This window comes from Oncorhynchus gorbuscha, linkage group LG21, assembly GCF_021184085.1.
Source record: "Oncorhynchus gorbuscha isolate QuinsamMale2020 ecotype Even-year linkage group LG21, OgorEven_v1.0, whole genome shotgun sequence".
Lineage (NCBI taxonomy): Eukaryota > Metazoa > Chordata > Actinopteri > Salmoniformes > Salmonidae > Oncorhynchus > Oncorhynchus gorbuscha.
Window position 1 is genome coordinate 52,265,415 of NC_060193.1, and position 24,771 is coordinate 52,290,185.

At 48.7% G+C, this 24,771-nt stretch overlaps 1 protein-coding gene across 1 annotated transcript in view; it reads left to right on the forward strand.

Moving 5' to 3' along the window:
- The window catches only part of LOC124007731 (pericentrin-like), a 27,721-nt gene extending 3,424 nt beyond the window's left edge, over window positions 1-24,297 (forward strand). The window contains 50 exon segments of the mRNA XM_046318460.1: window positions 825-1,080; window positions 1,196-1,486; window positions 1,587-1,666; window positions 1,746-1,857; window positions 2,055-2,181; window positions 2,370-2,489; window positions 2,601-2,787; window positions 3,936-4,047; window positions 4,147-4,187; window positions 4,291-4,425; window positions 4,640-4,913; window positions 5,011-5,161; window positions 5,366-5,420; window positions 5,422-5,817; window positions 5,905-6,102; window positions 6,237-6,308; window positions 6,404-6,508; window positions 6,646-6,798; window positions 7,646-7,792; window positions 11,612-11,772; window positions 11,922-12,091; window positions 12,222-12,421; window positions 12,587-12,749; window positions 12,853-13,095; window positions 13,653-13,885; window positions 13,965-14,081; window positions 14,251-14,271; window positions 14,949-15,185; window positions 15,346-15,528; window positions 15,675-15,827; window positions 15,938-16,099; window positions 16,265-17,173; window positions 18,115-18,285; window positions 18,381-18,558; window positions 18,647-18,975; window positions 19,056-19,158; window positions 19,263-19,456; window positions 19,532-19,738; window positions 19,815-19,985; window positions 20,138-20,337; window positions 20,420-21,175; window positions 21,177-21,303; window positions 21,448-21,651; window positions 21,821-22,003; window positions 22,145-22,371; window positions 22,467-22,549; window positions 22,653-22,785; window positions 22,942-23,075; window positions 23,314-23,442; window positions 23,770-24,297. Of these exon segments, the coding sequence (XP_046174416.1) occupies window positions 825-1,080; window positions 1,196-1,486; window positions 1,587-1,666; window positions 1,746-1,857; window positions 2,055-2,181; window positions 2,370-2,489; window positions 2,601-2,787; window positions 3,936-4,047; window positions 4,147-4,187; window positions 4,291-4,425; window positions 4,640-4,913; window positions 5,011-5,161; window positions 5,366-5,420; window positions 5,422-5,817; window positions 5,905-6,102; window positions 6,237-6,308; window positions 6,404-6,508; window positions 6,646-6,798; window positions 7,646-7,792; window positions 11,612-11,772; window positions 11,922-12,091; window positions 12,222-12,421; window positions 12,587-12,749; window positions 12,853-13,095; window positions 13,653-13,885; window positions 13,965-14,081; window positions 14,251-14,271; window positions 14,949-15,185; window positions 15,346-15,528; window positions 15,675-15,827; window positions 15,938-16,099; window positions 16,265-17,173; window positions 18,115-18,285; window positions 18,381-18,558; window positions 18,647-18,975; window positions 19,056-19,158; window positions 19,263-19,456; window positions 19,532-19,738; window positions 19,815-19,985; window positions 20,138-20,337; window positions 20,420-21,175; window positions 21,177-21,303; window positions 21,448-21,651; window positions 21,821-22,003; window positions 22,145-22,371; window positions 22,467-22,549; window positions 22,653-22,785; window positions 22,942-23,075; window positions 23,314-23,442; window positions 23,770-23,813 (9,537 nt within the window). The 3' untranslated portion in view covers window positions 23,814-24,297.
- The last annotated feature ends 474 nt before the right edge of the window (window positions 24,298-24,771 follow it).

A 24,771-nucleotide genomic window follows, 5' to 3' on the forward strand; every position in this document is an offset into this window, starting at 1 on the left:
GAACATGCGTAGCCTACTGCTTTGGTGTGTTTCTGCACTAATCATCTGAATAAATAATAGTTTATGCAAATGTTACGCTAAATGTCCAGATCTTTTGCATTGACCTCATTGCTTTAAAAAAAAATAAAAATAACTTAGGCTGGTTGTATGAATGTATTATCTATCATCCCACAACTGTCCCAGAGTCTGTTTAGTATCGTCCATTTCTTTCTCCCACAGAACGACTAGGTGAACAATAGATTATTTTAACTTTTATGGGGAAGATTGACATACGCTAGTGATTTTGCTGTTCGTTACATGTCTTGTTGGCTGAGGGAAGTAATTGTGGCAGGTAATCTAACATCTCCAAAGTGCTCATCGGTTTTTGCTAAGGATGCGTGTCGTTGCATCCTCAAGTTGCGTGTTCTTTTAAAGCTGCAATATGTCACTTTTTGGGAGACTTGACCAAATTCACATAGAAATGTGTTAGAGATCTGTCATTGTCATTGAAAGCAAGTCTAAGAAGTGGTAGGAGTGTTTTTATGTGTGCTATTTCTATGCTTCCCATTATGATATTTCACCGTGGTTTAGATGGTACAATGATTCTCTACACTTTACTTGCTTTGCTAGCTCATTAACCTTGTAACGCCAGGGTAGTGGGTTAGCCGGGAACCAGCACACATGAAATGGCGGAGTCTGATTTTATTATTATAAAGTGCAGGTTACACACCCAATGCATATGGTTCCGTTAAATTAAAATGCTTCCTTTAAATGTCCGGCTTCACATTTTCCTAACTGAAACCCTACCCTCTACCTACCTCTCTCTTTTATCTATCGCTCTATAGAGCCAACAGGCTCTGGAGCTGGAGGCGCTGCGTCTGAGCCTGACCAACCACCAAACGACCCAGCTAGAGCTCTCCCAGACCAACCTGCAGCGGGAGCGGGAGGCCTCTCTAAGCGAGCTCCAGGCTTCCCTCAGGGAGAAGTGGGCCCAGGAGAGGGCCGTGCTGCAGGCCAGACAGCAGTTTGAGGTGGAGAGGCTGAGAGCTGAGAGTGAGGAGAGGATCCAGCGAGAGCAGCAGGAGTATCACAGGAACATGGGTGAGGATGATGGTTGTAGAATAGAGCCTTCTCACTCCGATGCTCCAATGCATAGCTCTGTTTAACAAATGGACCATCATCTGACCTGATTGAGTTGGTGTGTGTGTGTGTGTAGATGCTCTGAGGCAGGAGTGTGAGAGTCGTCTCTCCCAGGAGAGAGCGTCCATGGAGGAGCGGCAGGCTGCAGAAATAGTGGCCTTGAGATCCCGGTGGCAGCAGGAGTCAGAGAAGGCCCAGTCAGAGCTCCAGACACAGCTGTCAGAGGCTCGGGTATCACTCTCCTCTACCCAGGCAGCCTTCACCCAGACTGGGGCAGATCTGTCTGAGGCCCGGGCTAGCCTGGAGGAGCTCCAGAGGCTGGAGGTGGAGCTGAACCAGGCCTGGACCGAGAGGGACGCTGCTGCCCGTGAGTCAATTAATACGTGTTATTGATGTTGTCCGTATGTTGTAAGCATGTTGTAAACACGTGGTCAGGATGTTATGAACGTGTTACTGCTACTCTCCAGGTGCAGTAGAGGATCTGGTGTCCAGACATCAAGTGGTGCTGCAGGAGAGAGAGGAACAGACACGGCAGCTACAGCAGGAGGTGAACACACACACTTCTGTTTCTGAGATTTGCTTTATGCTTTGGATAGTGCCTTTCCTAAACTCTCTCCTTCCTCTAGGTGTGTCGTCTGCATGGAGAGCAGGTGACTCTGAGACATACTTGTGACCAGGAAGTCTCTCAGCTCTGGGCTCAGCTAGACAACATGAGAACCAGCCGCCAGGAACTGGGAGGTGAGTACACACACACACACACACACACACACACACACACACACACACACACACACACACACACACACACACACACTCTGGACCTATGCTAGAACACAATTCGTCAAGTAGTACAAATTGGTTTGATTGGTCAACCAACATAATTTCAGATACCTTGTCTTTTTCCACCTCTGTTTTTCCCTCTCCTCTCTCTCCAGAGTTGAAGGAGCAGCTGCTAGCTCGTTCGTTGCGGGTGGATGACATCGAGCGTCTGAAGGCGGAGTTTAACGTGCAGAGGCGGGAGATCAATGAGCAGAATGAGGTTGAGCTGGAGAACCTGAGGAGGTACACACACACACACACACACACACACACACACACACACACACACACACACACACACACACACACACACACACACACACCCACCTATACAGGTAGGTACATGCACAAGGTATACAAGTGAACACACACCAATGTAAACCCATGCAAGTGAACACACACTTACACCCCATTAATGTATATCCGGTCAGGTACTTTGAGCAGCGTCTGCGAGTAGCAGAGGAGAGCTACCGGGAGGAGATAGCCCTGCTGCAGCTGAGACTGGTGGAGGGAGCCCTGGAGGACTCTGTACTCAAGACCCAGGATGCTAGGTATGCTAATGCTAGAGGCCTCGCTAATCTGCCCACCAGCCGCCAATTACACACAATCTATAAACCTGGGCCAGTGGTGGGCCATCTTACTGACCGCTGTCGTGTGTGTAGTTTCCTGTCTGAAGGGAGAGGGGAGGAGGAGGAGAGGAACGATGTTCTGGCTGAGATCACACTGAAACTGGAGAAACACCAGGAGGCGTTTGACCAGCTGCGTGTCCAGTTGGAGGAGAGACACACTCAGGAACTGTCTAACTTACGGTCCTCTATGGCCCTGTCCTACAGAGAGGAGCTGCTACAGGTATACACAGCAGGGTTTTACCTGGAATAGCTGCCCCCCCCCCAATAATGAAAAGCCAATTTTTTTAATTGGCCCCGGCCAATTGTCAGGGAGAAAAGTAAAAAAAAAAAACATAAGCCAAAATGTATTCATTGATTGGAACATCTGTTGATGTTGGGGCAGTATGCATTTTGAAAACATACTGTTTGAAACTACATATTATTAGGCATGTCTAACCTTGCTTCAAAGTAGCATAGCCAAAATCCAAGCAAATGTGCAGCCAATTATTTTATAAAGACTTCCATCTGCCATTTAAACCAGTAGCCTATTTATCTTATGTTCTATTGGTTTTCAGATCAACTTTATTTGTCCAGTAGCCAAAGGCACAATCCTAGTCATATTACCAACCCATGATAGTTGTTGCATCTTTAGATCTCCCCTCGTTCTACATTTCTAACTGATATTTTCCATCTCTTGAAATCGCTGGCATGTGCGGTGCCCTTTTGACAAGTGTTTTCCGCTAACTGCATTATGGAATGAACATTCACACGTAGCCTACTGCCTCGTAGCCTACTGCCTCGTAGCCTACTGCCTCGTAGCCTACTGCCTCGTAGCCTACTGCCTCGTAGCCTACTGCCTCGTAGCCTACTGCCTCGTAGCCTACTGCCTCGTAGCCTACTGCCTCGTAGCCTACTGCCTCGTGCTCATTGCTGCCCTTAGAATGTAAAGAAATAATAGTGGACATGTGGACAGTGATTCTAACATCTTCAAAGTGTCCATCGGAATTTGTTAAGGACACAAGCCATTGCATCCTCGAGTCTAAATGGGATTTCTGGAATTCAGAGCACTGTGGGTGGGACGACCTAATCAGGTTACACACCCAATGCATATCGGTCCGGCAAATGCATTAAATGTAAATTAAAATGCTGCCGGTCAAATGTCCGGCGCTACATTTTCCTAACAGAAACCAAACACACACACACACACACACACACACACACACACACACACACACACACACACACACACACACACACACACACACACACACACACACACACACACACACACACACACACACACACACACACACACACACAGGAGCAGTCTCACCTATGATCCAGCATGATCAGGCCTGGTCTTTCCTTCACTATTTTGTTTTTCTCTAGGTGCGTTCAGACCTGACTGATCGTTACTATGGCGACCTGCAGGAGCTGAAGACTCGCCACGCCCTCGAGATGGAACAACTCCGCGCTAGACTGTCAGACAGCCATGTCAGAGGTATACGGACTCTCTTTCTCACACACACATTGGAATATTCTTCAACATATAAAAATATTTTCTCTTTCCTTCAATTTATCATTTTCCTCTTCCACACAGAGCTGACGAGGGTGCGTCTGGAGGCTGCCAGACAGGTGGAGGTAAGAATGAGGATAGTGAATGAATTAGATTCTGTAAATCGATTTGAGTCGAAGTTCTGTCAAGTTTCCAGTGGGAGTAGGTTTGCTAATGTGATGTGAACAGGTGGAGGTGGAGCATAGAATGTGGTGTCACTCTGAGGAGCTGCAGACCAGAACGACCATGATCCAGAACCTGGAGACACGACTGGCTGCCCTGGCAGACACACACAATATGGAGCTACGCTCACACACTATGAAGGTACACTCACACGTACACTGAAAATACACACACACACACACACACACACACACACACACACACACACACACGGAGAAACACACACACACACACGGAGAAACACAAACTCACAGCAAGTACATACATACATAATTGTGTGAGTATGTGTGACAACGTAATGAGTGTTGCCACATGTTGACCCGGAATGACCGTATGTTGACCCGGATGTTTTTAGCTGAAGCAGAGCTTTGCTGAGGAGCTGGTTGTGAAACTAGCAGAGGAACATAAGGAGGAGAGGGAGCGAGTGATGGAGGAGATGACCCTGAGGAGAGCGGAGGAGGTGCAGAGGCTCAGACAGGAGCTCCAGGAGGAGGGGGAGGCACGGGTCTCTGCCCTGAGAGAAGCGCTGGAGAGAGGGATGGCGGAGGAAAGGAGCGCTCTGGAGAAAGGGATTGAGGAGGCGAGAGCGGCGCTCAGGAGTCTACAAGCCTCACTGGACAACGACCTGAGTAAGTATATGAAAAGGTTTCATGTAGTTCCACCTCCCTTATTTCACTGTCACTTCTGCATGGTCTTTGCCCTTGGTCTCACATGTCTCTTCCCCAGACCCCCAGGCGGTGGCAGTGAGACAGAGACTAGAGGCCCAGTACGAAGCTGAGCTGGCCAGGGCCAAGTCCACCATGGCTGCCGAGGTCAAGGAGCTGACTGCTCTGCTTCAGGAGCAGGGAGACCAGAGGCTATGCCAATCCCAGGAGAGGTGAGACATGGCTGGGGTAAAACACCCAGAGAGACTAGGGGGGTCTGGAGGTTAATACAGTGCGTTTCATGTAATACCAGAGATTCTCACTAGGTAGTGAATGTTTGCCCCATAGTAAATGAATGCATTCACAGAGAGTTAACACTCTGTATCTGTCCTTTCATCTTGAAATGAATCTGGCTGACCTGTTCTGCATGTGTGTAGGTTCCAGGAGGAGAGGGAGGAGTTGGAGCAGCGTCTGGCCCAGCAGGGTGAGGTTTTCTCTGGGGGAGCTGAGGGAGGAACACATGGCTGCCATGGAACTCCTGAAAACCACGCTACTGACCAACCACACGAAGGACATGGACAAGCTACGAACCAATCACAAAGCAGAACTGGACTCCTTGTTGGCCAATCACAAGGCTGATCTCAAAGCAATGGCAACGGAGATCGCAACAAAACACGAGGAGCTTGTTGTCTTGGAAACCAGCCTAGAATCAAAACGCAAGTCTGAGCTCGATCACCTGGAGGCAGTCCTACAGGAAACCAATCAGGCTCAGCTAGAGGCACAGGAGGCTGAGTTAGAACATAGGCATCAGGAAGAGAGGGAAGAGCTGGAGAAGAGGATGCTGGGTAATATGGACACACTGGAGACTACGTACCTTAGGGAGATCCAGGTGAGAACATACACACACTGTTTTAAATCTTGTATATCTATATTCTACATTTCACATCTATTTTATCTTAATGTTCTCGTATCTCAGACTCTGCGTGATCAGAAGTCTGCGCTTGAGGCGAAGCATAAGCAGGAAGTGGAGCGTGAAAGGTCAAGGCTTAACCAGGAAGTGGAGCGTGATGGGTTGGAGCAGCAGTCCGTCAGGGAGGAGCTGAGGAAGGAGCTGGCTCAGCTTCACATGGAGAAGTTTAGCGCCATGGCAACGGAGCTCAGCCACACCCACCAGGTGAGATAACAAAGTGGTCATTTGAAGTCAAGAAAAGATGCAAATTCGCCACAGTAAAAAAATAAATCTGTCTTGTATATTCATGAGACAATTCTGATGTTCTCTCATTCTTGCTCGATCTCTCGCTCTCTCAGAATGAGTTGACAATCCAGAAAGAAGCCTTAGAAGCTGAACATCACACGGCTCTGGAGGCCCTCAGGAAAAAGGTACTCATCCCTCCATCTCTTGGCTGGTCTATCCATTAATCTGAGCATCCGTCCATCCATTCAGTTGTGTTTGATCTGGTTGTGTCTGTCTCCAGGTCTTGGAGTTGGCGCAACAGCACTGCACTGCCTTAGAGGAGCTCACGTGCACCTACACCTCAGAGACACAGCAACTCAACACACAGCACCAGCAGCAGCTTCAGGTCTGACACACTTGCACACCATCCCAAAACATCCTATTAGTCTTCAGTAGTCTTCTAAAAGTGAAGGGATTACCCTCACTGTGCTTCCACACACTATTAGATGAGGGGTCAATGTGTGTGTGTGTGTGTTTGTGTAGGAGCTAAAGAGTGCGTCTGTGAGAGAGCTACAGGCGTGTCACCGGGAGCTGGAGGAGGAGTCGTCACGACAACGGCTGCACTTCCTGGAAGAGGTTGAGCTTCTGAAGGCCCAAGCAGAGGAGAGACTTGAGCAGAAGATCAGCCAACTCAAGGTGAGAGGAGGAGAGATATGGAGGGATGACAGGTGGAGGGAGAGTAATGAACTTGCTGTCTGATAGGCTAGAGGAAATATTCATCATATTGCTTGAAGCCACCAAATCCTTTCATAACTATACAAATACCTAGGGCAGAGGGCGACTAAGAGGAAGAGCGAGGGTGGGGGAAAACGGCGTGAGGTCTTCATCAGCCTTAAACATTGTAATGAACTATACAGCAACGTATGTAACAGTGGTGGGTGTCTTTTAGGATACATTTGGGTTGAACGCATTCAGTTGTGCATCTGACTAGTTATCCTCTTTCCCTGTCTTGCTGTCACAGTAGTCTGCCATCGTGCTCTTTGTGTCGATCACTGAGAGAAACTGAATTCGGACAGATTACATTATATAATGGGGCTGGATTTTGGAGGTCTGTCTCTCTCTTTCTGTGTGTGCGCGTGTGTGTGTACACCCCAGCAAGACTAGGGTTAGCCCATGCCTGGCCAGTGTCCCATGAGATTTACACAACCATCATAATCCTTTCTTCATATAGGACAGTGTGTTTTTCGCATCAGTATTTCTGTGGGTGTGTGTTGCTGCCACGTGAACAGTGGCTAAATGGGATGGATTTGAGCCTTTGATCCTCTGATGCAGAAGGTTTTATTTTGTACACTTAACAAAAAAAATGCATTTGAGCTGAGCGTTAGCTAGCAGTCTGTTAGTCAGTCAGTCTGAATCAGCTGGTGAGTTTTTGGTTGTAAGGGAGAGCTGTTACCCAATAACCTTGGCGTGAGTTTTAGAACAAGTTCTAGAACAGAAGTGCTGGCAGTTTGGACAGCATTACCAGCATCTCTTTCCTCCAAAGGCGGAGTTTGAGGAGCAGAAGGAGGCGGAGCTAGCAGAACAGAGGCAGAGCTTCAGTTCTGAGCACGAGCAGAAGGAACAAAGCTACGCCGACAAGATGAGCCAGCTCACTGCACAACTGCTACAGCTGGACACTGTGGTGTCACAGGTAACCCACACCACACACACTGGAGTAATTGAGCGCGTCCAATATGACTGGAGCGCCGAGCGAGATTCCCAACGGCTGGAGAGTCGGCCTTCTTGCCCGCTCCAACTTCACTCCAGTAGCACTTACTTCAGGAGCTCAGGGCGTGCCCGGCCCAACATGCACTTGTAGTCTACTTGAGTGCTGCTATAGCCCCTTGCTTTAGCTACTGTCTGTTTGCTGAATATTTTCATAAAGAAACTGATAAAACACACAGGTGCAAAATCGAGGTGACTTCCAAAATTGAGGAGCAATAGAGATGATGTAACTAAAAAGTCATTTTAGAACCTGAGAAAGCATGATGGTATACTTACTACGTGCACATGCTAAAATAATAAAGTAGGTGGGTAGATATTGAAATGTCATTGTAGCAACAAAGAAATCTGACCTTTTAAACGTCCCATTAATCATACAATCGACCGTAATTGATTTTGGCCCAATATGCCTGGCATCTTCCCACGTTTAAGGAGCTTTGTTTTGATTGGGTTATTTTGCCTAAAAACCTTCAGGCCTACCTATATAAAAGTACAAACAAGCCTGCATCCCCAGAGGATGTTCTCTGCTGCTGACCTGCTCTCCAGACACCATCGTATGAGCCTGAAGCCACAGACTGGGCAAACTCTGATTTCTAAAAATGAAGGCACTAATAAGTCATTATTATTTCATTTGTATTTTATTCTATGTAAGTCACAGCCTATGCACAGTTTCTAGACCATAATGATTTAATACACTTTGTCCCTGCCAGCCTATTGTGCCGCACTAGCAATGTATTTATTTGTAGGCTATAGCCTTGAAATAATATAGCCTAAATAATTCATTTCCGTTCCTTCTTAGACTCCCTGTTTGTGTCCTGACCTAATTTAGAGAGTTTATATGTTTAACATGACACGTAGCCTGTTTGAAATTGAGTGCTTCTTATATTCACCTTTTCATGTTTATTAAAATATTAATATGGTTTGGTTGCAATACTTCAAAACCAAATGATAGGTCCAGGTAGTCACAAAAATGGATGGGTGTTGGTTAAATAGGGATTTTAATGAAGGGAGCAAGAGCTGTTTTTTTCCCTGTGAGCGGTAGGAAAGGACATGGTGCGCCATAGTGTTTTTAGTGGTAGGAAAGGACATGGTGCACCAGAGTGTTTTTAGCGGTAGGAAAGGACATGGTGCACCAGAGTGTTTTTAGCGGTAGGAAAGGACATGGTGCACCAGAGTGTTTTTAGCGGTAGGAAAGGACATGGTGCGCCATAGTGTTTTTAGCGGTAGGAAAGGACATGGTGCGCCATAGTGTTTTTAGCGGTAGGAAAGGACATGGTGCGCCATAGTGTTTTTAGCGGTAGGAAAGGACATGGTGCGCCAGAGTGTTTTTAGCGGTAGGAAAGGACATGGTGCACCATAGTGTTTTTAGCGGTAGGAAAGGACATGGTGCACCAGAGTGTTTTTAGCGGTAGGAAAGGACATGGTGCGCCATAGTGTTTTTAGCGGTAGGAAAGGACATGGTGCGCCATAGTGTTTTTAGTGGTAGGAAAGGACATGGTGCACCATAGTGTTTTTAGTGGTAGGAAAGGACATGGTGCACCATAGTGTTTTTAGTGGTAGGAAAGGACATGGTGCACCATAGTGTTTTTAGTGGTAGGAAAGGACATGGTGCACCATAGTGTTTTTAGTGGTAGGAAAGGACATGGTGCACCATAGTGTTTTTAGTGGTAGGAAAGGACATGGTGCACCATAGTGTTTTTAGTGGTAGGAAAGGACATGGTGCACCATAGTGTTTTTAGTGGTAGGAAAGGACATGGTGCACCATAGTGTTTTTAGTGGTAGGAAAGGACATGGTGCACCATAGTGTTTTTAGTGGTAGGAAAGGACATGGTGCGCCATAGTGTTTTTAGTGGTAGGAAAGGACATGGTGCACCATAGTGTTTTTAGTGGTAGGAAAGGACATGGTGCACCAGAGTGTTTTTAGTGGTAGGAAAGGACATGGTGCACCATAGTGTTTTTAGTGGTAGGAAAGGACATGGTGCGCCATAGTGTTTTTAGTGGTAGGAAAGGACATGGTGCACCATAGTGTTTTTAGTGGTAGGAAAGGACATGGTGCGCCATAGTGTTTTTAGTGGTAGGAAAGGACATGGTGCGCCATAGTGTTTTTAGTGGTAGGAAAGGACATGGTGCGCCATAGTGTTTTTAGTGGTAGGAAAGGACATGGTGCGCCATAGTGTTTTTAGTGGTAGGAAAGGACATGGTGCACCATAGTGTTTTTAGTGGTAGGAAAGGACATGGTGCACCATAGTGTTTTTAGTGGTAGGAAAGGACATGGTGCGCCATAGTGTTTTTAGTGGTAGGAAAGGACATGGTGCACCATAGTGTTTTTAGTGGTAGGAAAGGACATGGTGCACCATAGTGTTTTTAGTGGTAGGAAAGGACATGGTGCGCCATAGTGTTTTTAGTGGTAGGAAAGGACATGGTGCACCAGTGTGAGCGACTTGCAGGATTTCCAACCACTCAACCTCCACTCACATACTCTGACACACACACCACACACTGTTAGTAGGAAATTAATTCTGTGGGCAAGACCAGACAAGCTCAACTATCCACAGACCGAGGGAGGGGGGCACAAAGGGAGAAAGAGGGGAGAGAAAGCAGGAAAATGAGAGAGTATGGGGCAGGAGATAGTGATATATATGTAAGAGTAGAGGAGAAAGAGAGGGAAGAGGATGATTGTGGTGGGAGACTTGCAGGAGGAGAATAAAAAGAGTAGGATGTTGTTTTTCATCACTCTTAATGTCTAGAAACACTCACAACCCAGTGGCTCTCCTAAAGGGATTATCTTCTTCATTAATCTCAATACTAATCCTGTGTGTTTTCTGTCCGGCGTGCACACACTCTGCTGGCTGGATGTAAATCTCTAATCTCTCATCATGCATAATGGCATTTCAGTTACATGCACATTTGTCCATTTGTTTATTCAAAAATGATTTTCATTCATCCATCCATTCCACCCAGTATGTTCATCATGGCAGAGTTCCCATGCTAACTATGACTGACAGTTCTGCCTCCTATCCAACCTTATTCACAGAGACCATCCGTTCTATGCTAATGCTATTTTAGACCCCCCCTACCCCCAGGGGTGTGGGTGTGTTTGTTTCCATAGTGTTTGTTTCCATGGATCAGGTAGTGTGGGGTTTTTGTGCTACAATAACCCCCCCCCATAATCTTAAGGGATATGGGTGGGGGGGGACTGTTGCTACGGCAACCAGTGTTGGTTGTTAGACAGAGGGAGGGAAGGAGGGAGAAAGAGAGGGAAGAAATTGTAAGAGAACGAGCGAGACTGCGGAAGACGTGGCGAGAGGAGCCAAGTTAAAGCTTTGGGAAGGAGAGGTAAAGGGATTCAGAGGGAGAGGGAAGAAATGGGAGGTAAAAGGGAGGGAGGGAGTTCAGATTTCGACTAACTCCCACTCAAAGTTGGTGTTGAGGCAGAGAGCTGCTGCCTGCCCGGTTCGCAGGATTACACCATCTTTTGTGTTTGTGTAGCTCTACGTTTTTGTGTGAGTGCTTCCTGGAGGCTAAACAGGCAAATCTCAAACTAATGGTGACTGAAAATGGAGACTGTCCATTTCACTTTCTCTGATTGGGCATTACAAGACACATGGTTTTGCTTTTGGTCCTGTTATGTAAAGGGAGTGTGTTGTTGAATGCAACTGTCGTATCTATGACTGGGAGGACAATTCTTTGATCACATCAAGTCATGACGGGTTTCCTGTCTCTGGTTTCTCTGCTCTCTGGCTCTCAGCTGCGAGCGGAGGTGTGTAATCTACAGGGGGAGTTGGAGGGGAAGAGGTCAGAGATGGAGACCCTGGATACACTCCTCCAACGGCGAGAACGAGAGAGTCAGGAGGGAGGCAACCTCCTCAACATGCTTACTGAGGACCTACACACTGCCAAGGAGGAGAGGTGAGGCTGTCTGGATGAATGTAGGCCTGACAATGATCAGCTAGTGTGTAGGCTTCATTTTTTTATTTTTTTTTATCCTCAAAGTAAAAAAAAAAAATGTAATGGAGTGATTTTGTTGGTTTCGTCTCACTTTGACCTTTGACCCCTAGGCAGTCTCTCCAGTCAGCTAATGAGAGGCTGAGGAAGGTTCTGGTTGAGGTTGTTTTGAGCACAATGGCAATGGAGGAGCTAATTGGACGCCGGGTCAACTCCTGTGTCGGGGTCAAAGGTCATGATCAGGGTGAGAGTCCAGGAGAGGGAACAACCAATCAGGAGACAGGTGGGTGGAATCTAACAACTGGACCTGTGTCCTTGATACATTTATGACAGGAAGTGAACAAGTACACACTTGGGAAGAAAGGACTGATAACTGTGTGTAATACCTGACCGGTCTCCTCTCTCTCCACTAGGTGTCTCTGTAGCAGACATGTCAACCAGCAATCTGGATCTCTCTCAGCGTGTGTGTGAGAGCCTCCTACTGGCAGAGTCCCAAACAAACTCTGGAGGGGAGGAAGCAGCCCTGGGAGAGGAAGCAGCCCTGGGAGCCTGCAGCCAACTACGCCACTCTGTGGACACACTCCTGGAGCTCCTCACACGCGCGAACACACAGGTAACACACACACACTAGCTTGTTGGCATGCAGTGAACGCTTGAGAGGTTAGTGGGGGGTCAACACAACATTCTATGCATTGAATTTGCGTGAAGCTCAGCCACTGATCTTTGCGTTCATCTGTCTCTTTTGTCGGTCTCTCGCTCTCCTTTTTGGTCTCTCTAGTTGGAGGAGTCTTGTTCTGTCCATCTGTCTCTAGAGGAGAGATTTTCCCAGGGCCGTTCAGACTCCTCCCAGATGCTGCTCCAACACCAGCTCGTGTTGGATCAGCTGGACCAGGAAGCGGGGCTCAAGAGCAAACTCCAGCTGGAGCTCCACAAGGCCGAGGGTCAGTGGAGATACTGTGCGTCTCCATGTGTTTTTAGAATCTTTGTTTGTAAAAAGTATGATATTCATGTATCTGTGTGTGTATCCTGTTTTTGTGTGTGTAGGTCTGTTGGAGGGCTATGTGGCTGAGAAGGCAACTCTGGAAGAATCTCTACAACAAAAGGAGGCTCAGGAAGAACGGCTTGTTGATGAGTTGGAGGGCCTCCGGGCGCAGCTGCACCAGAAGGAAGGCCTCACCTCAGAGCTAGAGAACCTCAGGGTGCAGCTGCAGGAGCTCAGCGAGGAGCACAGTCTCCTCCAGCGCCAGAAGGTCCATCTCGCCGCCGGACTGGGGGAGAGAGAAAAGGGTGAGGGGAGGGGATAGATGAGAGAAATTGTGGTTTAAGCTTAACTGGGATTGATTATGTTGCGTATGTTTTGTGTACACGTTAAGTCCTATTCTTAGTTGTCTGCTCTCCCTGTAGGGTCCTGTCAGAGTATAGAGGGGGACACAGGTTTGTGCTCAGAGTCCTGTGTGTGTCTGTGTGTTTTAAAAACTGCCCCGTCTCAGACAGAGGTCAGTTGGGGACTAGTGTGTGAGTTGATTTATGCAGTATGGTTTTTAGTGTGGTTGTATTTGTTTGCTATGACTTGTGGTCAAGTTTTTTTTTTTTTTTTTTTTCTGACCAATTCTATACTTCCCCTTATCTATAGGAAGTGCATGTTTGGAAGGATTGTGTGTGTGTGTCATTGTGGATTTTGTGAACATTTGTGTGTGCATGTCTGTTCCTAACTGTGTGTGTGTGTGTGTGTGTGTGTGTGTGTGTGTGTGTGTGTGTGTGTGTGTGTGTGTGTGTGTGTGTGTGTGTGTGTGTGTGTGTGTGTGTGTGTGTGTGTGTGTGTGTGTGTGTGTGTGTGTGTGAAGGCCTCCTGGTTGAGGCAGATCGTCTGGGCCAGGAGAGGCTGTGTGTGCAGCGGCAGGCGGAGAAAGACCGCAGCTCACTGTCTCTGCGCCTCAGGGCTCTGGAGACCGAGCTAGAGGAACAGGAGAACCAGGGCCTGACGGCGGAGCAGCAGCACAGGGCTCAATCAGAAGACCTCTTGCAGCGCGTCCAGGCCCTCGAGAAACAGCTCAAACACGACAGGCAGTTTATAGACGTAAGTGTCACGCTGTGGGGAAATGTATGGATGTGTAACACACTTGCACACACTCAAGTTTATCTCTGTGTGTCTCCAGGAGCAGGCAGTGGAGCGGGAGCATGAGAGGGATGAGTTCCAGCAGGAGATCAGAAGTCTGGAGGCTCAGCTCAGACAGCCAGCCAGACACACTGCTGGGACCAGCAAGGGCCAACGGGTAAGATACACATAGGCGCGCATCCTTACTTTAGTGTATTGGCATGTGTTAAGTCTTTAATACTGTAGTGTTTAGTCAAGACAATATCTGATGTTGAGTCATTATAGATATTGAATGGACCTGTTGCTGACTGTTTGTGTTTTGTGTTTTATTTCATGGAATGCTCTAGATTGAGGACTTGGTTCTGCAGGTGTGGAATCTCACCAGTGACTCCTATAGCTACACCTCGACTCTTCTGCATGCCCCCACCGTGTGTGTGTGTGTGTGTGTGTGTGTGTGTGTGTGTGTGTGTGTGTGTGTGTGTGTGTGTGTGTGTGTGGTGATAACACCTGCGTGATTAATTTATATAATCATTGGAGATTCATGTGCCGTTCCGTCGCCCCCCTTTTCATCTCTCCACCCCCCTTTTCATCTCTCCACCCCTTTTCATCTCTCCACCCCCTTTTCATCTCTCCACCCCCTTTTCATCTCTCCACCCCCTTTTCATCTCTCCACCCCCTTTTCATCTCTCCACCCCCTTTTCATCTCTCCACCCCCTTTTCATCTCTCCACCCCCTTTTCATCTCTCCACCCCCTTTTCATCTCTCCACCCCCTTTTCATCTCTCCACCCCCTTTTCATCTCTCCACCCCCTTTTCATCTCTCCACCCCCTTTTCTCCATCTCGCTCGATCATCCTCCTCTCCCTTCCCTTCCATCCCTCTGTGCTGTGTGTTGCTGCTCTGTCGCATGGCTTCAGTTGTTGTTGTGGCTGCAGACCCGGATTGGCTTTAGTAAACCCGTCGTACAGCTTAACATGGGAAACCCCATAGTGACCCGGCAACTGGAGCCCTCAGAACCAACATTCCTCCCCTATGTTTCTTTCTCAGGTGGAGAGCCTTCAAGCTCTCATCAGGGACAAGACAGAAGACCACACCTGCCTGCTGGCAGCCAATCAACAGGTCCAGCTCGAGGTTGCTGAGCGCAATGAGGAGATTGACAAGCTGGCTGGGCGAATTAGGGAGCTGGAACAGGCGTTGCTGAGCAGCTCCGAGAGCAGCAGAGCTGTTTGTCAACTGGAGCAGGAGCTGCACAGAGCTCAGCAGAGAGAAGAGGAGCTCACACAGGTAACACTCTCTCACTCTCACTCACACACACACACACACACACACACACACACACACACACACACACACACACACACACACACACACACACACACACACACACACACACACACACACACACACACACACACACACACTAAATGACTCCCTCTCCCTCCAGGATAAGGAGTCATTGCAGCAGCAGCAGTTGTCAAATCGTCTCCAGATTTCAGCGCTGCAGTCTAAACTGGACGAGACCCGTCACCGTTACCGTGACAACAACACTAGCACCCCCGACCCCATCCAGATTCTCAGAGACACGTTGGACACCGCACAGCAAGACCTGCAGGACAAGGAGCAACAGGTGTGTTTCCAACCTCAACACCTGCTTTAGTGAAAGGCCTAACAGAGCTTAACTGCTTCCTGCTGCTAGTGTATCGAGATCTTTGGCCAGAGAAGATTAGTTTGGTTGGTTGGATTAATTTGTTAACTTGTGTGTGTGTGTTCTAGGTGTGTGTGTTGGTTGGTCAAATGGAGGAGACTCAGAGAGACCTGACCATAAAAGAGGCGGAGTTAAAACACCTCACTCTCCAGCTGGAGCTCCTGACCAATCAGAACACGGATACCATCACCCAGCTTCACGACCAAGTCGCTTCTCTCAAAGTGGGTCTGCTACAGTTTTCAGTCATGCTAGTACCTGTTAGTCCTCTCTAATGCCAAGAATGATTGTCCTACTGTGTTCTAAATCTCCCCTCATGTCTTTCTCTATTTAGGAGACAGTTTCAGCCCTTACCTTTCGCCTGGAGGAGAGAGAGATTGGAGAGGAGGAGAGTCTCCCATCTGCTCTGTTAGAGGAGAAGAATGAGGAGATAGACCACCTGACCCAGGAGATACACAAGCTAGAACTGGAGCTGGAGACAGCCAGGGACATCACGGTACACAGACACCCACCCATACACACACACACCTCCATAATCCAGCCCCGTTATATAATGACATAATCTCTCAGAATTCAAACTACTGTGACCTCTATGTAGTAAACACAATGGAACTTATTATTTTTGCCTGAACTGGAAGCCATTCTCCCGGTCTCTCTACAGGCCATCCAGACAGAACTTGAAGACGTCCGCTCCCAGGTGGAGCATCTCCGCTGTGACATCATCAGGGTGCGTCAGGACAAGGAGGAAGAGGAGGAGCGGCTTCACGAGGTCATCAGCACGCTACAGGCCGAGCTAAATACCCTTTGCCCCGCCTACCACGAGGTCAGCGACCTATCACAAGAGGGCGACAGTGTTAACCCTTCGCCTGCTCCCAGCCCGGAACCTGCCAAGTACCCCCAACCAGAGAGAGGAGGAGCGAGAGGAGGTGAGGGCGACAGTCTTAAGCAGGAGATGCGTCTCCTCCATTCCTCCTCTTCCCGTTCTCTCCGTTCCCGTGTGGAGGCCCTGCAGGGGCAGCTGGAGGTGACGGTGGGAGAGAAGGAGGCGATGGAGAGACTGCTGCTCTCTCAGGAGGAAGAGTATAGAGGACAGGGGGAGGAGATGGGGAGGAGGCTTAGGGAAGAGAGGGAGAGAGGGGAAGAGGTAAAGAGAGAACTCATTCTAAAAGAGGCCGAGCTTGAACAGGTGAGAGCCAGGATAGAAGGGCTGGAGGAGGAGAGGGATGCAGCTGTGGAGGAGAGCGGTCGCTGGCAGGCTCTTGCCCAGGAGACAAACTCCCTGCGAGGGGAGAAAACTCGGCTAGACTCCCTGGTCCTGGAGCTAAAATCAAGGGTTGAAGAGCGGGAGAAAGAGACTGAAGCCCTGCTACAGACCGTGGTGGCAGTCGAGACTGCGAAGGCAGAACTTTCGTCAGAACGTGAGGCCCTGCGGAAGAGGGAGTGCCGACTCCAAGAGGAAATAGAACGCCTCCAGCAGGAAGTGACCTCTCAGAGGGCCTGCCTCCAGGAAATCAGCCGTCAGCTAGAGGAGAGGCGAGCCAACCAGGAGGAGGCTCAGAAGGAAGTGCTGGTAAGTGGCGGCAGTGGCGGGCCAATCAGATTGACTCAACATGTGGCATCAATTTAAACACATTTCTTTCTAGCCATGTAGGAGGCGGTGATATCTTCAGTCGTATTAGTTATTTGCAGATTTAGTTGGTAGATTGACACAGAAAAGATAAGTTGTCTGCTTTGAAAGCCTGCCTTTGATGTTTTCATTCAAACTTGAGTAATCCATTCCATTTAGCCTCTCTAAGCCTAACTTGCAACACTAAGTAACTTTCACTACTTAGGTATTTTGCGGTGTGAGCTCCCTCTACCACAGCTGGCTATGGTTAGAGGGAGAGAGTGAACGAGAGATTGAGTCTTTGGAGAAAAAGCATCTGCTAAATGGTATATTTATAGTGGGGGAGAGAGTAAGAAATGGCGTAAGAGAGAGTGAAACTACGAGATGTTGATGTGTTGGCACCCAACAGAAGAGCATTACTCACAGAGGAAGTGACCTCATCAGAAAGAGGAAGTCAGGAGTGGTCAGAAAACAGTTCCGTGTTGTGAAGTTCTTGCACACTGGCATTTATTTTCTTTCTTTCTGAACATGGGGTATAGTTTTCTTGCCATGTCTTCTGGAATGGGAGTTTCCAAGCACTATTTTAAACACTCTTGGTAAACAATTTGCTATAGATTTGTGTTTGGGGAAAATAATAATGGTGTTGAGTAGAGTTACTCGCTCAGTGTTATGCACTGTATTTTCAGTGTGGGTAGGAAGGGTAAGGGATTTGTGTTGGTGTGAGTTTTGCACATGTTTCTTGTGTAGTCTTTTCAAGGTTTTTAATGTGGTTCTTGAATGAATCAAAGCCCTGGATAACAGATTGCAAGAAAGATTTTGTGCAAAGTAGACGGGTTCCATATTTGATGGTGCTGTTGATATCAATCATTCTGATGATGCTGATGATGAAGGCTGTTCTCTTACAGACATGTGCTGAGGAGACTCTGGCGAAGGCTGACGCTGCCCTGAGACAGAGGGAGGAGGAGCTACAGAGACTAGGGGCGGAGCATCAAGCCCTGGGGGCAGAGTTAGCCGCTGTGAAGGAGGGTCTTTGCTCCAGCACAGAGAGAGCTGAGAAACTACTGGAGGAGGGACAGGTACGGAGAGTCGTGTGCATTTAAACTCAACGTTTTTTTGAAAGGACTGTAAATAACACTGTATTCTCTGATTATTTCACTCACCTGTCAATCAGACCAAAGACCGGGCCCTGGCTGACCTGGAAACCAATAACCAGCATCTGAAGGCGGAGCTCCGGGGCCTACAGGAAGACCTGGCCGTGCAGGAAGAGGAGCTGGCCTATCAGCAAGGAGAACTGCTGCAGCTCAGACAGACCTGCAACCCGCACAGCAGACAGACACACTCATTGAAGGGTGAGTACACATTCAAGCTGCTACACAGACGATGGTGTTTCTCTGAGTGCAGAGCTGTTGGATGACCGTGATCATCTTCCTCCTCCAGACGTCACGCCCAGAGGATTCCAGGACGGTGTGTCTCGCAACGGGTCCCTGAGTTCTCCTGAGGTTCTCCGTCGACTGGACTGTTCTGAGGAGAGAACCAGAGAGGACAGGTTCCACCCCTCTGTTCTCCACGGTTCTAGACTGTCTGACCTCAGTGCTTTAAACAGCACAGGCCTGGAGCTCCAGGCTAAAGCCTCCCCCAGGGGACGGCAAGACCAGCCCTGCCCAGGGACAATCAGCCCAGAGCTGGGCACACACAGCACCCACTCCCCTGGGTCCATCTCTGCCTTGGACAACCTCTCCATGTTGGACTCGATGGACGCTGACAAGGTGGGTGGAAAAAGGGTTGAGAAAGTGTCCACATACACCACACAAACACGCACACACATTAAACCTCTCTCACCTGTCAGGTGCATGAGCTGGAAGCCCTGGACCTGACGGCCCCTCCCTCATCTCTTGGCTCCGCCTCTTCTCTGTCTGCAACGGAGTGGGCCAGTGATGGATATGGCAGCAGTAAGTCTGTTTGTCTGTCATTTTGTTGGTCTTGTCTGTCTGTGTTCATTTGTCTAACCTCTCTCCCTTCTCTCGCTCTCTGTCTCTCTGTGTCGGTCGTGTAGATGTCAGTTCAGAGCTCGGTGTAAGACTCAAGGTAGAGTTGGAGCAGACAGAGAGGCTGGATGCTCAGTTCTTGGAGTACCTGCATTGTCGAGGCATGAACCCCGCAACCAACACACGCACAGACAACACACGCACAGACAGCGCCGCCGGGAGTATGAGCTACAGCGACGAACTGTTGTCTCCTGAACTACAGGTATGAACACAAAAACACACACACACCTTAAATGTTACAAATGAACCCTATACCAAACTATGTGTGTGTTTCCAGGGTCTGTTGAAGAGACTGTACCAGGAGAGCTGCAGGGTTCTCGCCCTCTCCCAGCGTAAAGCCCCCTCTAACCACCTCTCATTGGACCAGACGATCTGTCAGTTAGACTCTAAAGCTCCTCCAATGTGTTGGGAGCAGGAGAAGAGGGCGTTACAGGAAACTGTCATTGCTCTGAGAGAACTGCTCTGTCGGATGGCACAGAGACCGGTGAGTGTGTGTGTGTGTGAGATGTGTGCTTAACCTCTGCATGTGTGCATACTGACCCTCCTGTGTGTTTTAACAGGAGAACTCGGTGGATGCTGGTTGGAGCAGAGGGCTGCAGGCTGCAGTAAGGGGTGTGTTTGACTGTGAGAGGGCAGGGCTTCGCTCTGAGCTGCAGGCTTTTCTCTCCTCCCACCCTGAGATAGACTCCACCCACCTCCTCAGTCAGCTGGAAACACTGCTACAGAGACAGGTGTGTGTTTGCGTGAGCGTGTTTGGAGCGGTCTCCACTAAGGAAGTCCTGTATACTGTATAAAAAAAAATAATACAAAAAAACCTGCATTGTATCTGCTTAGCTTAATTGAGGGTTTAAAAAAATGATCTGGCTTTCCCTCATCTCTCCAGGAGGAGCAGCACCGTGTTGTGGTGGAGCGTCTGCTCTCTGCAGACGAACACGCTCTGCAGCTGCAGCACTCTCAGTGGGAGGAGTCATCTAAAGGGGAGGTGTTATCCAGGCTGAGGGCGGAACTAGAGGAGAACAGAGAACGACTTAACTCCTCCCACAGCACCCAGCAGGAACTACAAAACGAGATCCGCAATCTCCGGTATACATACACACATACATTATTGAATGCACACACACAAACACACACGGAAATAAATACTGATGTGTGTGTCCTCTCCCAGGCTGTGTATAGAGGACTGTGAGGAGGCTGTAAGGAGGGAGGAGACCAGAGTCCAGGAGCTACAGCAGGAGCTGTACCAGGAGAGAACTCACACACACCTCCGGGAGAAGGAAGAGGAGCAGCAGAGATCAGAGGTCGTGACCCTGAGGGGTCAGCTGGACCAGGAGAGGACAACCTCTTGTAACCTCCGACAGGAACTCCAGATAGAACTCTCCCGCGGCCACCTCCTCCAATCACAGCTTGACACACGTCTAGCCGATGCCCATAAGGAGCTGGAGGAGGAGTGTGCCCGTTCCGCCCGGCAACTCGACACTTTCCAATCACAGGATAAGAGTCGGCTGGAACACTTCCTGAAAGAAGCTGAGTCCCGCCTAGCCGACGCCCACATGAAGAAACTGGAGGAGGAACGCGAGCGCTCTGCCCGGTGTCTCGATGACATCACACGCAGACAAGAAGAGGACGCGTCCCGAGACAGAAAGTTCATCTCAGAGCTCCGCTCTCAGCTGGAGCAGGAGAGGAGGCAGGGAGAGGAGCTAGCCACCGTGACAGACGGGCTGAGGGCGGAACTTCTGCAGAACCGGAGGAGAGTAGAGGAGGAAGAGAGGAAGAGGAGAGCGGAGGCACAGAGAGATCAGGATGCTGCAGCCCGCCTCAGAGTTACTATGGAGACACTCAAGGAGCAGCAGCAGGAGGCTAGTCGAGCATTGGAGACAGAGAGAGAGCGTTCTGGTCGCTTAGGGGCGGAGCTCAACGTGCTGAGAGAGGCTTCGATCGGTCAGTGACAAGGAGAGGGAGCGGGAGGAACAGAGGGAAAGGGAGAGGAGGAAGGAGAAACAGGAGCAGACGGAGAGAGAGAAGCGACATGAGAGGACCAGCAACAAACTGGTGAGATTTACACACAACATTTTAGCATTTCCTGTCTGACTTGTAATACAACTGTAATACAACTGTGTCTCAGCCACTTGTATGCCATGTCTTGTTTACTGTCCTGTTTTCTCTTCCCCTCTCTCTCTCTCTCTCTCTCTGCAGTGTGAATTGGAGTTATTGCGGCAGCAGGACCAGCAGAGGATGAGAGATCTCCAGCAGACTCTGGCTGAGCTAGAGAGGGAGGAGAGAGAGATGGCCACAGAGAGACTGTCCAACCGACACCAATACAACTCTAGCTCACTCCAACCCAAGAATAACACATCGACTGGGCCAGACCAGATCAGCACAACTCAATACAACCACCAGGTACCAGAAATGGCTGATCATAGCTTGGCCCATGCATAGCAACATGAAGCACTGGGAGACGAGCTAGTTGGCAGTGTTTTAAATGTATTTATGGTGTTTGGGGAGGATTTGCGACTACAACAGATTAGTTTGATAAGGACCATGATAACCAATTTCTCTCTCCCTGCAGTCTTCCTCTTCTTCCTCGGCGCTGGGGGAGAGGTTGTCGAGGGAGAACTCTGACCTGTCGGCCCGCGTGAAGGAGCTGAGTCAGGAGACGGTTAACCTGAAACACACCCTGTCCTGTCTGGAACGACAGCTACGACAGGCACAGACTGAGAACCGGCCCAGCACTGACCTCAGCAACAGCAAGGTGAGCCACACGAGCAAACTAACAGACTGATTCACGCACACACACACTCGACCTCTGGGCTGAAAGTCCCCATGGATCGTCTGGTGTGAAGTCCCTTGTCTTGATGTCCCTTTAACCCTGCTTGTGTCTCTGTCCCTCTAGTTCCAGCGACTGTATGAGCGCTATCTACGGGCTGAGAGCTTTAGGAAGTCTCTGGTCTACCAGAAGCGCTACCTCCTGCTGCTGCTGGGGGGCTTTCAGGACTGTGAACAGGCAACTCTCTGTCTTATCGCTCGGATGGGGGCGCACCCCTCGCCCCCCCACGCCCACACACACTCTCCCCTCTCGCGCTTCAGAGCTGCAGTACGAGCTGTCATCGCCATCTCACGGTGGGTTGGGTTGGACGTGTGTGTGGGTGGGTGTTATATAGAGCTATGAGTCATTGTGTTATGCATGTTAACCCTTCCCTGTCCTTCTCCTCCAGACTGAAGTTCCTGACCAGGAAGTGGCAGAGAGTCGTCAGGAGAGGAGTTACAACTACTGTCACTGTCAACGGACACAGCACAGGTGCGTCTGAGAGACATCCAGAGCGATGAAGATAGGATTACCAACGTCACCCAGGCAAGGTACATCGACAGTTCAGTGTGTAACCTTTCTATTTCTCTCTCAGCTTCCAGGACTGAGGTTTTAAGGCAGCAGCAGCCACTGGCCAATCACAACTCCTCTCCACCTACTAGAGACAGCAGCCCCACCCGTAAGGGTGTGGTCTCACCAATGAAATCACCCTTCAGGCTCCACAACCGGTACTGCTCCTTACATAGTAAACATCCATTAATGTGAGGGGGAAACTCTAATCACATACCTTGAGATTGAATTTCTTTCCTTTTCTCTCTTCCTCTTCTCCCCCCTGTCTCATTCTCGCCGCCCGCTCTTATTCTGTCTACTCTTATCCCCCCTAGAGTGTATTCCAACCCGGTCCTGTCCTCTGAGCCTGCTTCGTCCAGTGTTCTGTCCCAGGATGCCGAGCGATCTCTGACAGACTACATCCACCACCTGGAGAACATACAGCAACGCCTAGGGGCTGCACGTCCAGGTACAAACGCACACTGGTTGCACCTACTGTTTGAGCACACACTCACTGAATGAGATGGGGAAGATCAGAGGTGACAGAGAGAAAGAGGGGCTTTAGCTTGGCGATGGCATCGTACCACGGCAAGTCCACTACCCACAATCGCCTGGGTTAGGGGACGGCATTGTTACCATGGACATACTTCCTCTCTGACAAACTGATCAATCAATCTCACCACCTCCAATCCCATCTCCTGACCCAGTTAGCAGGGCTTATTTAGCCCCACCTCCAAGTTCCCCTGATATGATTGGCTATTGGCAGCGGTGGCTGCAAAAGAACAGGACATGGCTGTACCTCAGCTGTCTGTCCCCCATCTACCGGTACGGCCCAGGTGAGGACATAACTACAAGTACCGGAATACACTGCTTCGTTACTATCTCCCCACATCACCCTCACCGTATTGAACGAACTACAAGTACAAACTACAAGTACCAGGATGTACATCTCAGGGTAGGGCACAATCTGGTGTAAGCAGGCACACGTGGGTAGTCACTACATAGCCATTCTAAAATGGACAATGGTCCATTGAATAGTTTTCTTCTGTACTGGGTGTGTTTTTCCACAGACACCTGGGTGTTCATATGTTTGTGTGTGTGAGAGAGTGAGAGATTGTGTGTTGCCCTTATCTGGTTCTGACACATTGTTTTCTCTCCTCCAGACTCTCCATCTCTTCTCTCCTACCACAAGAAGTCTGACCGCTGAAGGAAGGAATGAAGCAGTGTATGAATGCCTCCTTTCAATGCAACATCCTTATGATCCATCTCTGTGTTTAAATATACAATGGAATGTATTTGTCTAATATCTGATTTAGAAAGTTAGAATTTAAGACATTCAATTATTTTTTTACGGAAAAAAAACATTCGACACATTTCTGTCGACCTCTGAGTAACTCCCTAAGAGGTCTTCTCACCCGACTGATGTGTTTTTGAAAGTATTAGATCGCTATTTTTCTACCTGAGTTTTCTACACCTTTATCTCTGATTCTGTGTATATGTTCTTGGTTATTAATATTTGCTAAAGTTTCACACTGGAATTCTGATCTATAGATCAAAGCTGGTGGACATTCTGATCTATAGATCAAAGCTGGTGGACATTCTGATCTATAGATCAAAGCTGGTGGACATGTTTTGTCAATGTTTTTTTTATCGATCACCATTTCTACAAAATAAATATTTTAATTGTGTGATTACTTGCCTTGCGCATCTTTTAAAGACGGGGACAAAAATAGGCAGGGTCAGACATGCACAGACTTGCATCAATACTTACAGTATCGTTAGATTGTGTGTTGATCAAAAACTGATGGTGGCACAAACACCCCTCCATTTGACATTGTTAATCATTCAGTAACGATGGTGATTAGTTCTGGGGCGCTTTGGACCCACATGTATTTACCATCTCATAATGTGTCCGGCAAGAAAAATAGTAACTACTAAGTAGGCCAGTTCTTTTAGAACGGTCATTCCAGTCCAGTGTCATTTGACAACAGTTTTACAGAAGGGGGAAACCAGTCTTTGGTAGTTAGGTCTTCAGTTACACTGCAGATCATGACAGTTCACATAGGGGTCAAATCACTGATATGCCATGTACTGGTGCTCTGGTAATTATAAATTAAACCATTTCTATACTATATTAGAATGTGTTATATCAGCAACAATTTCAG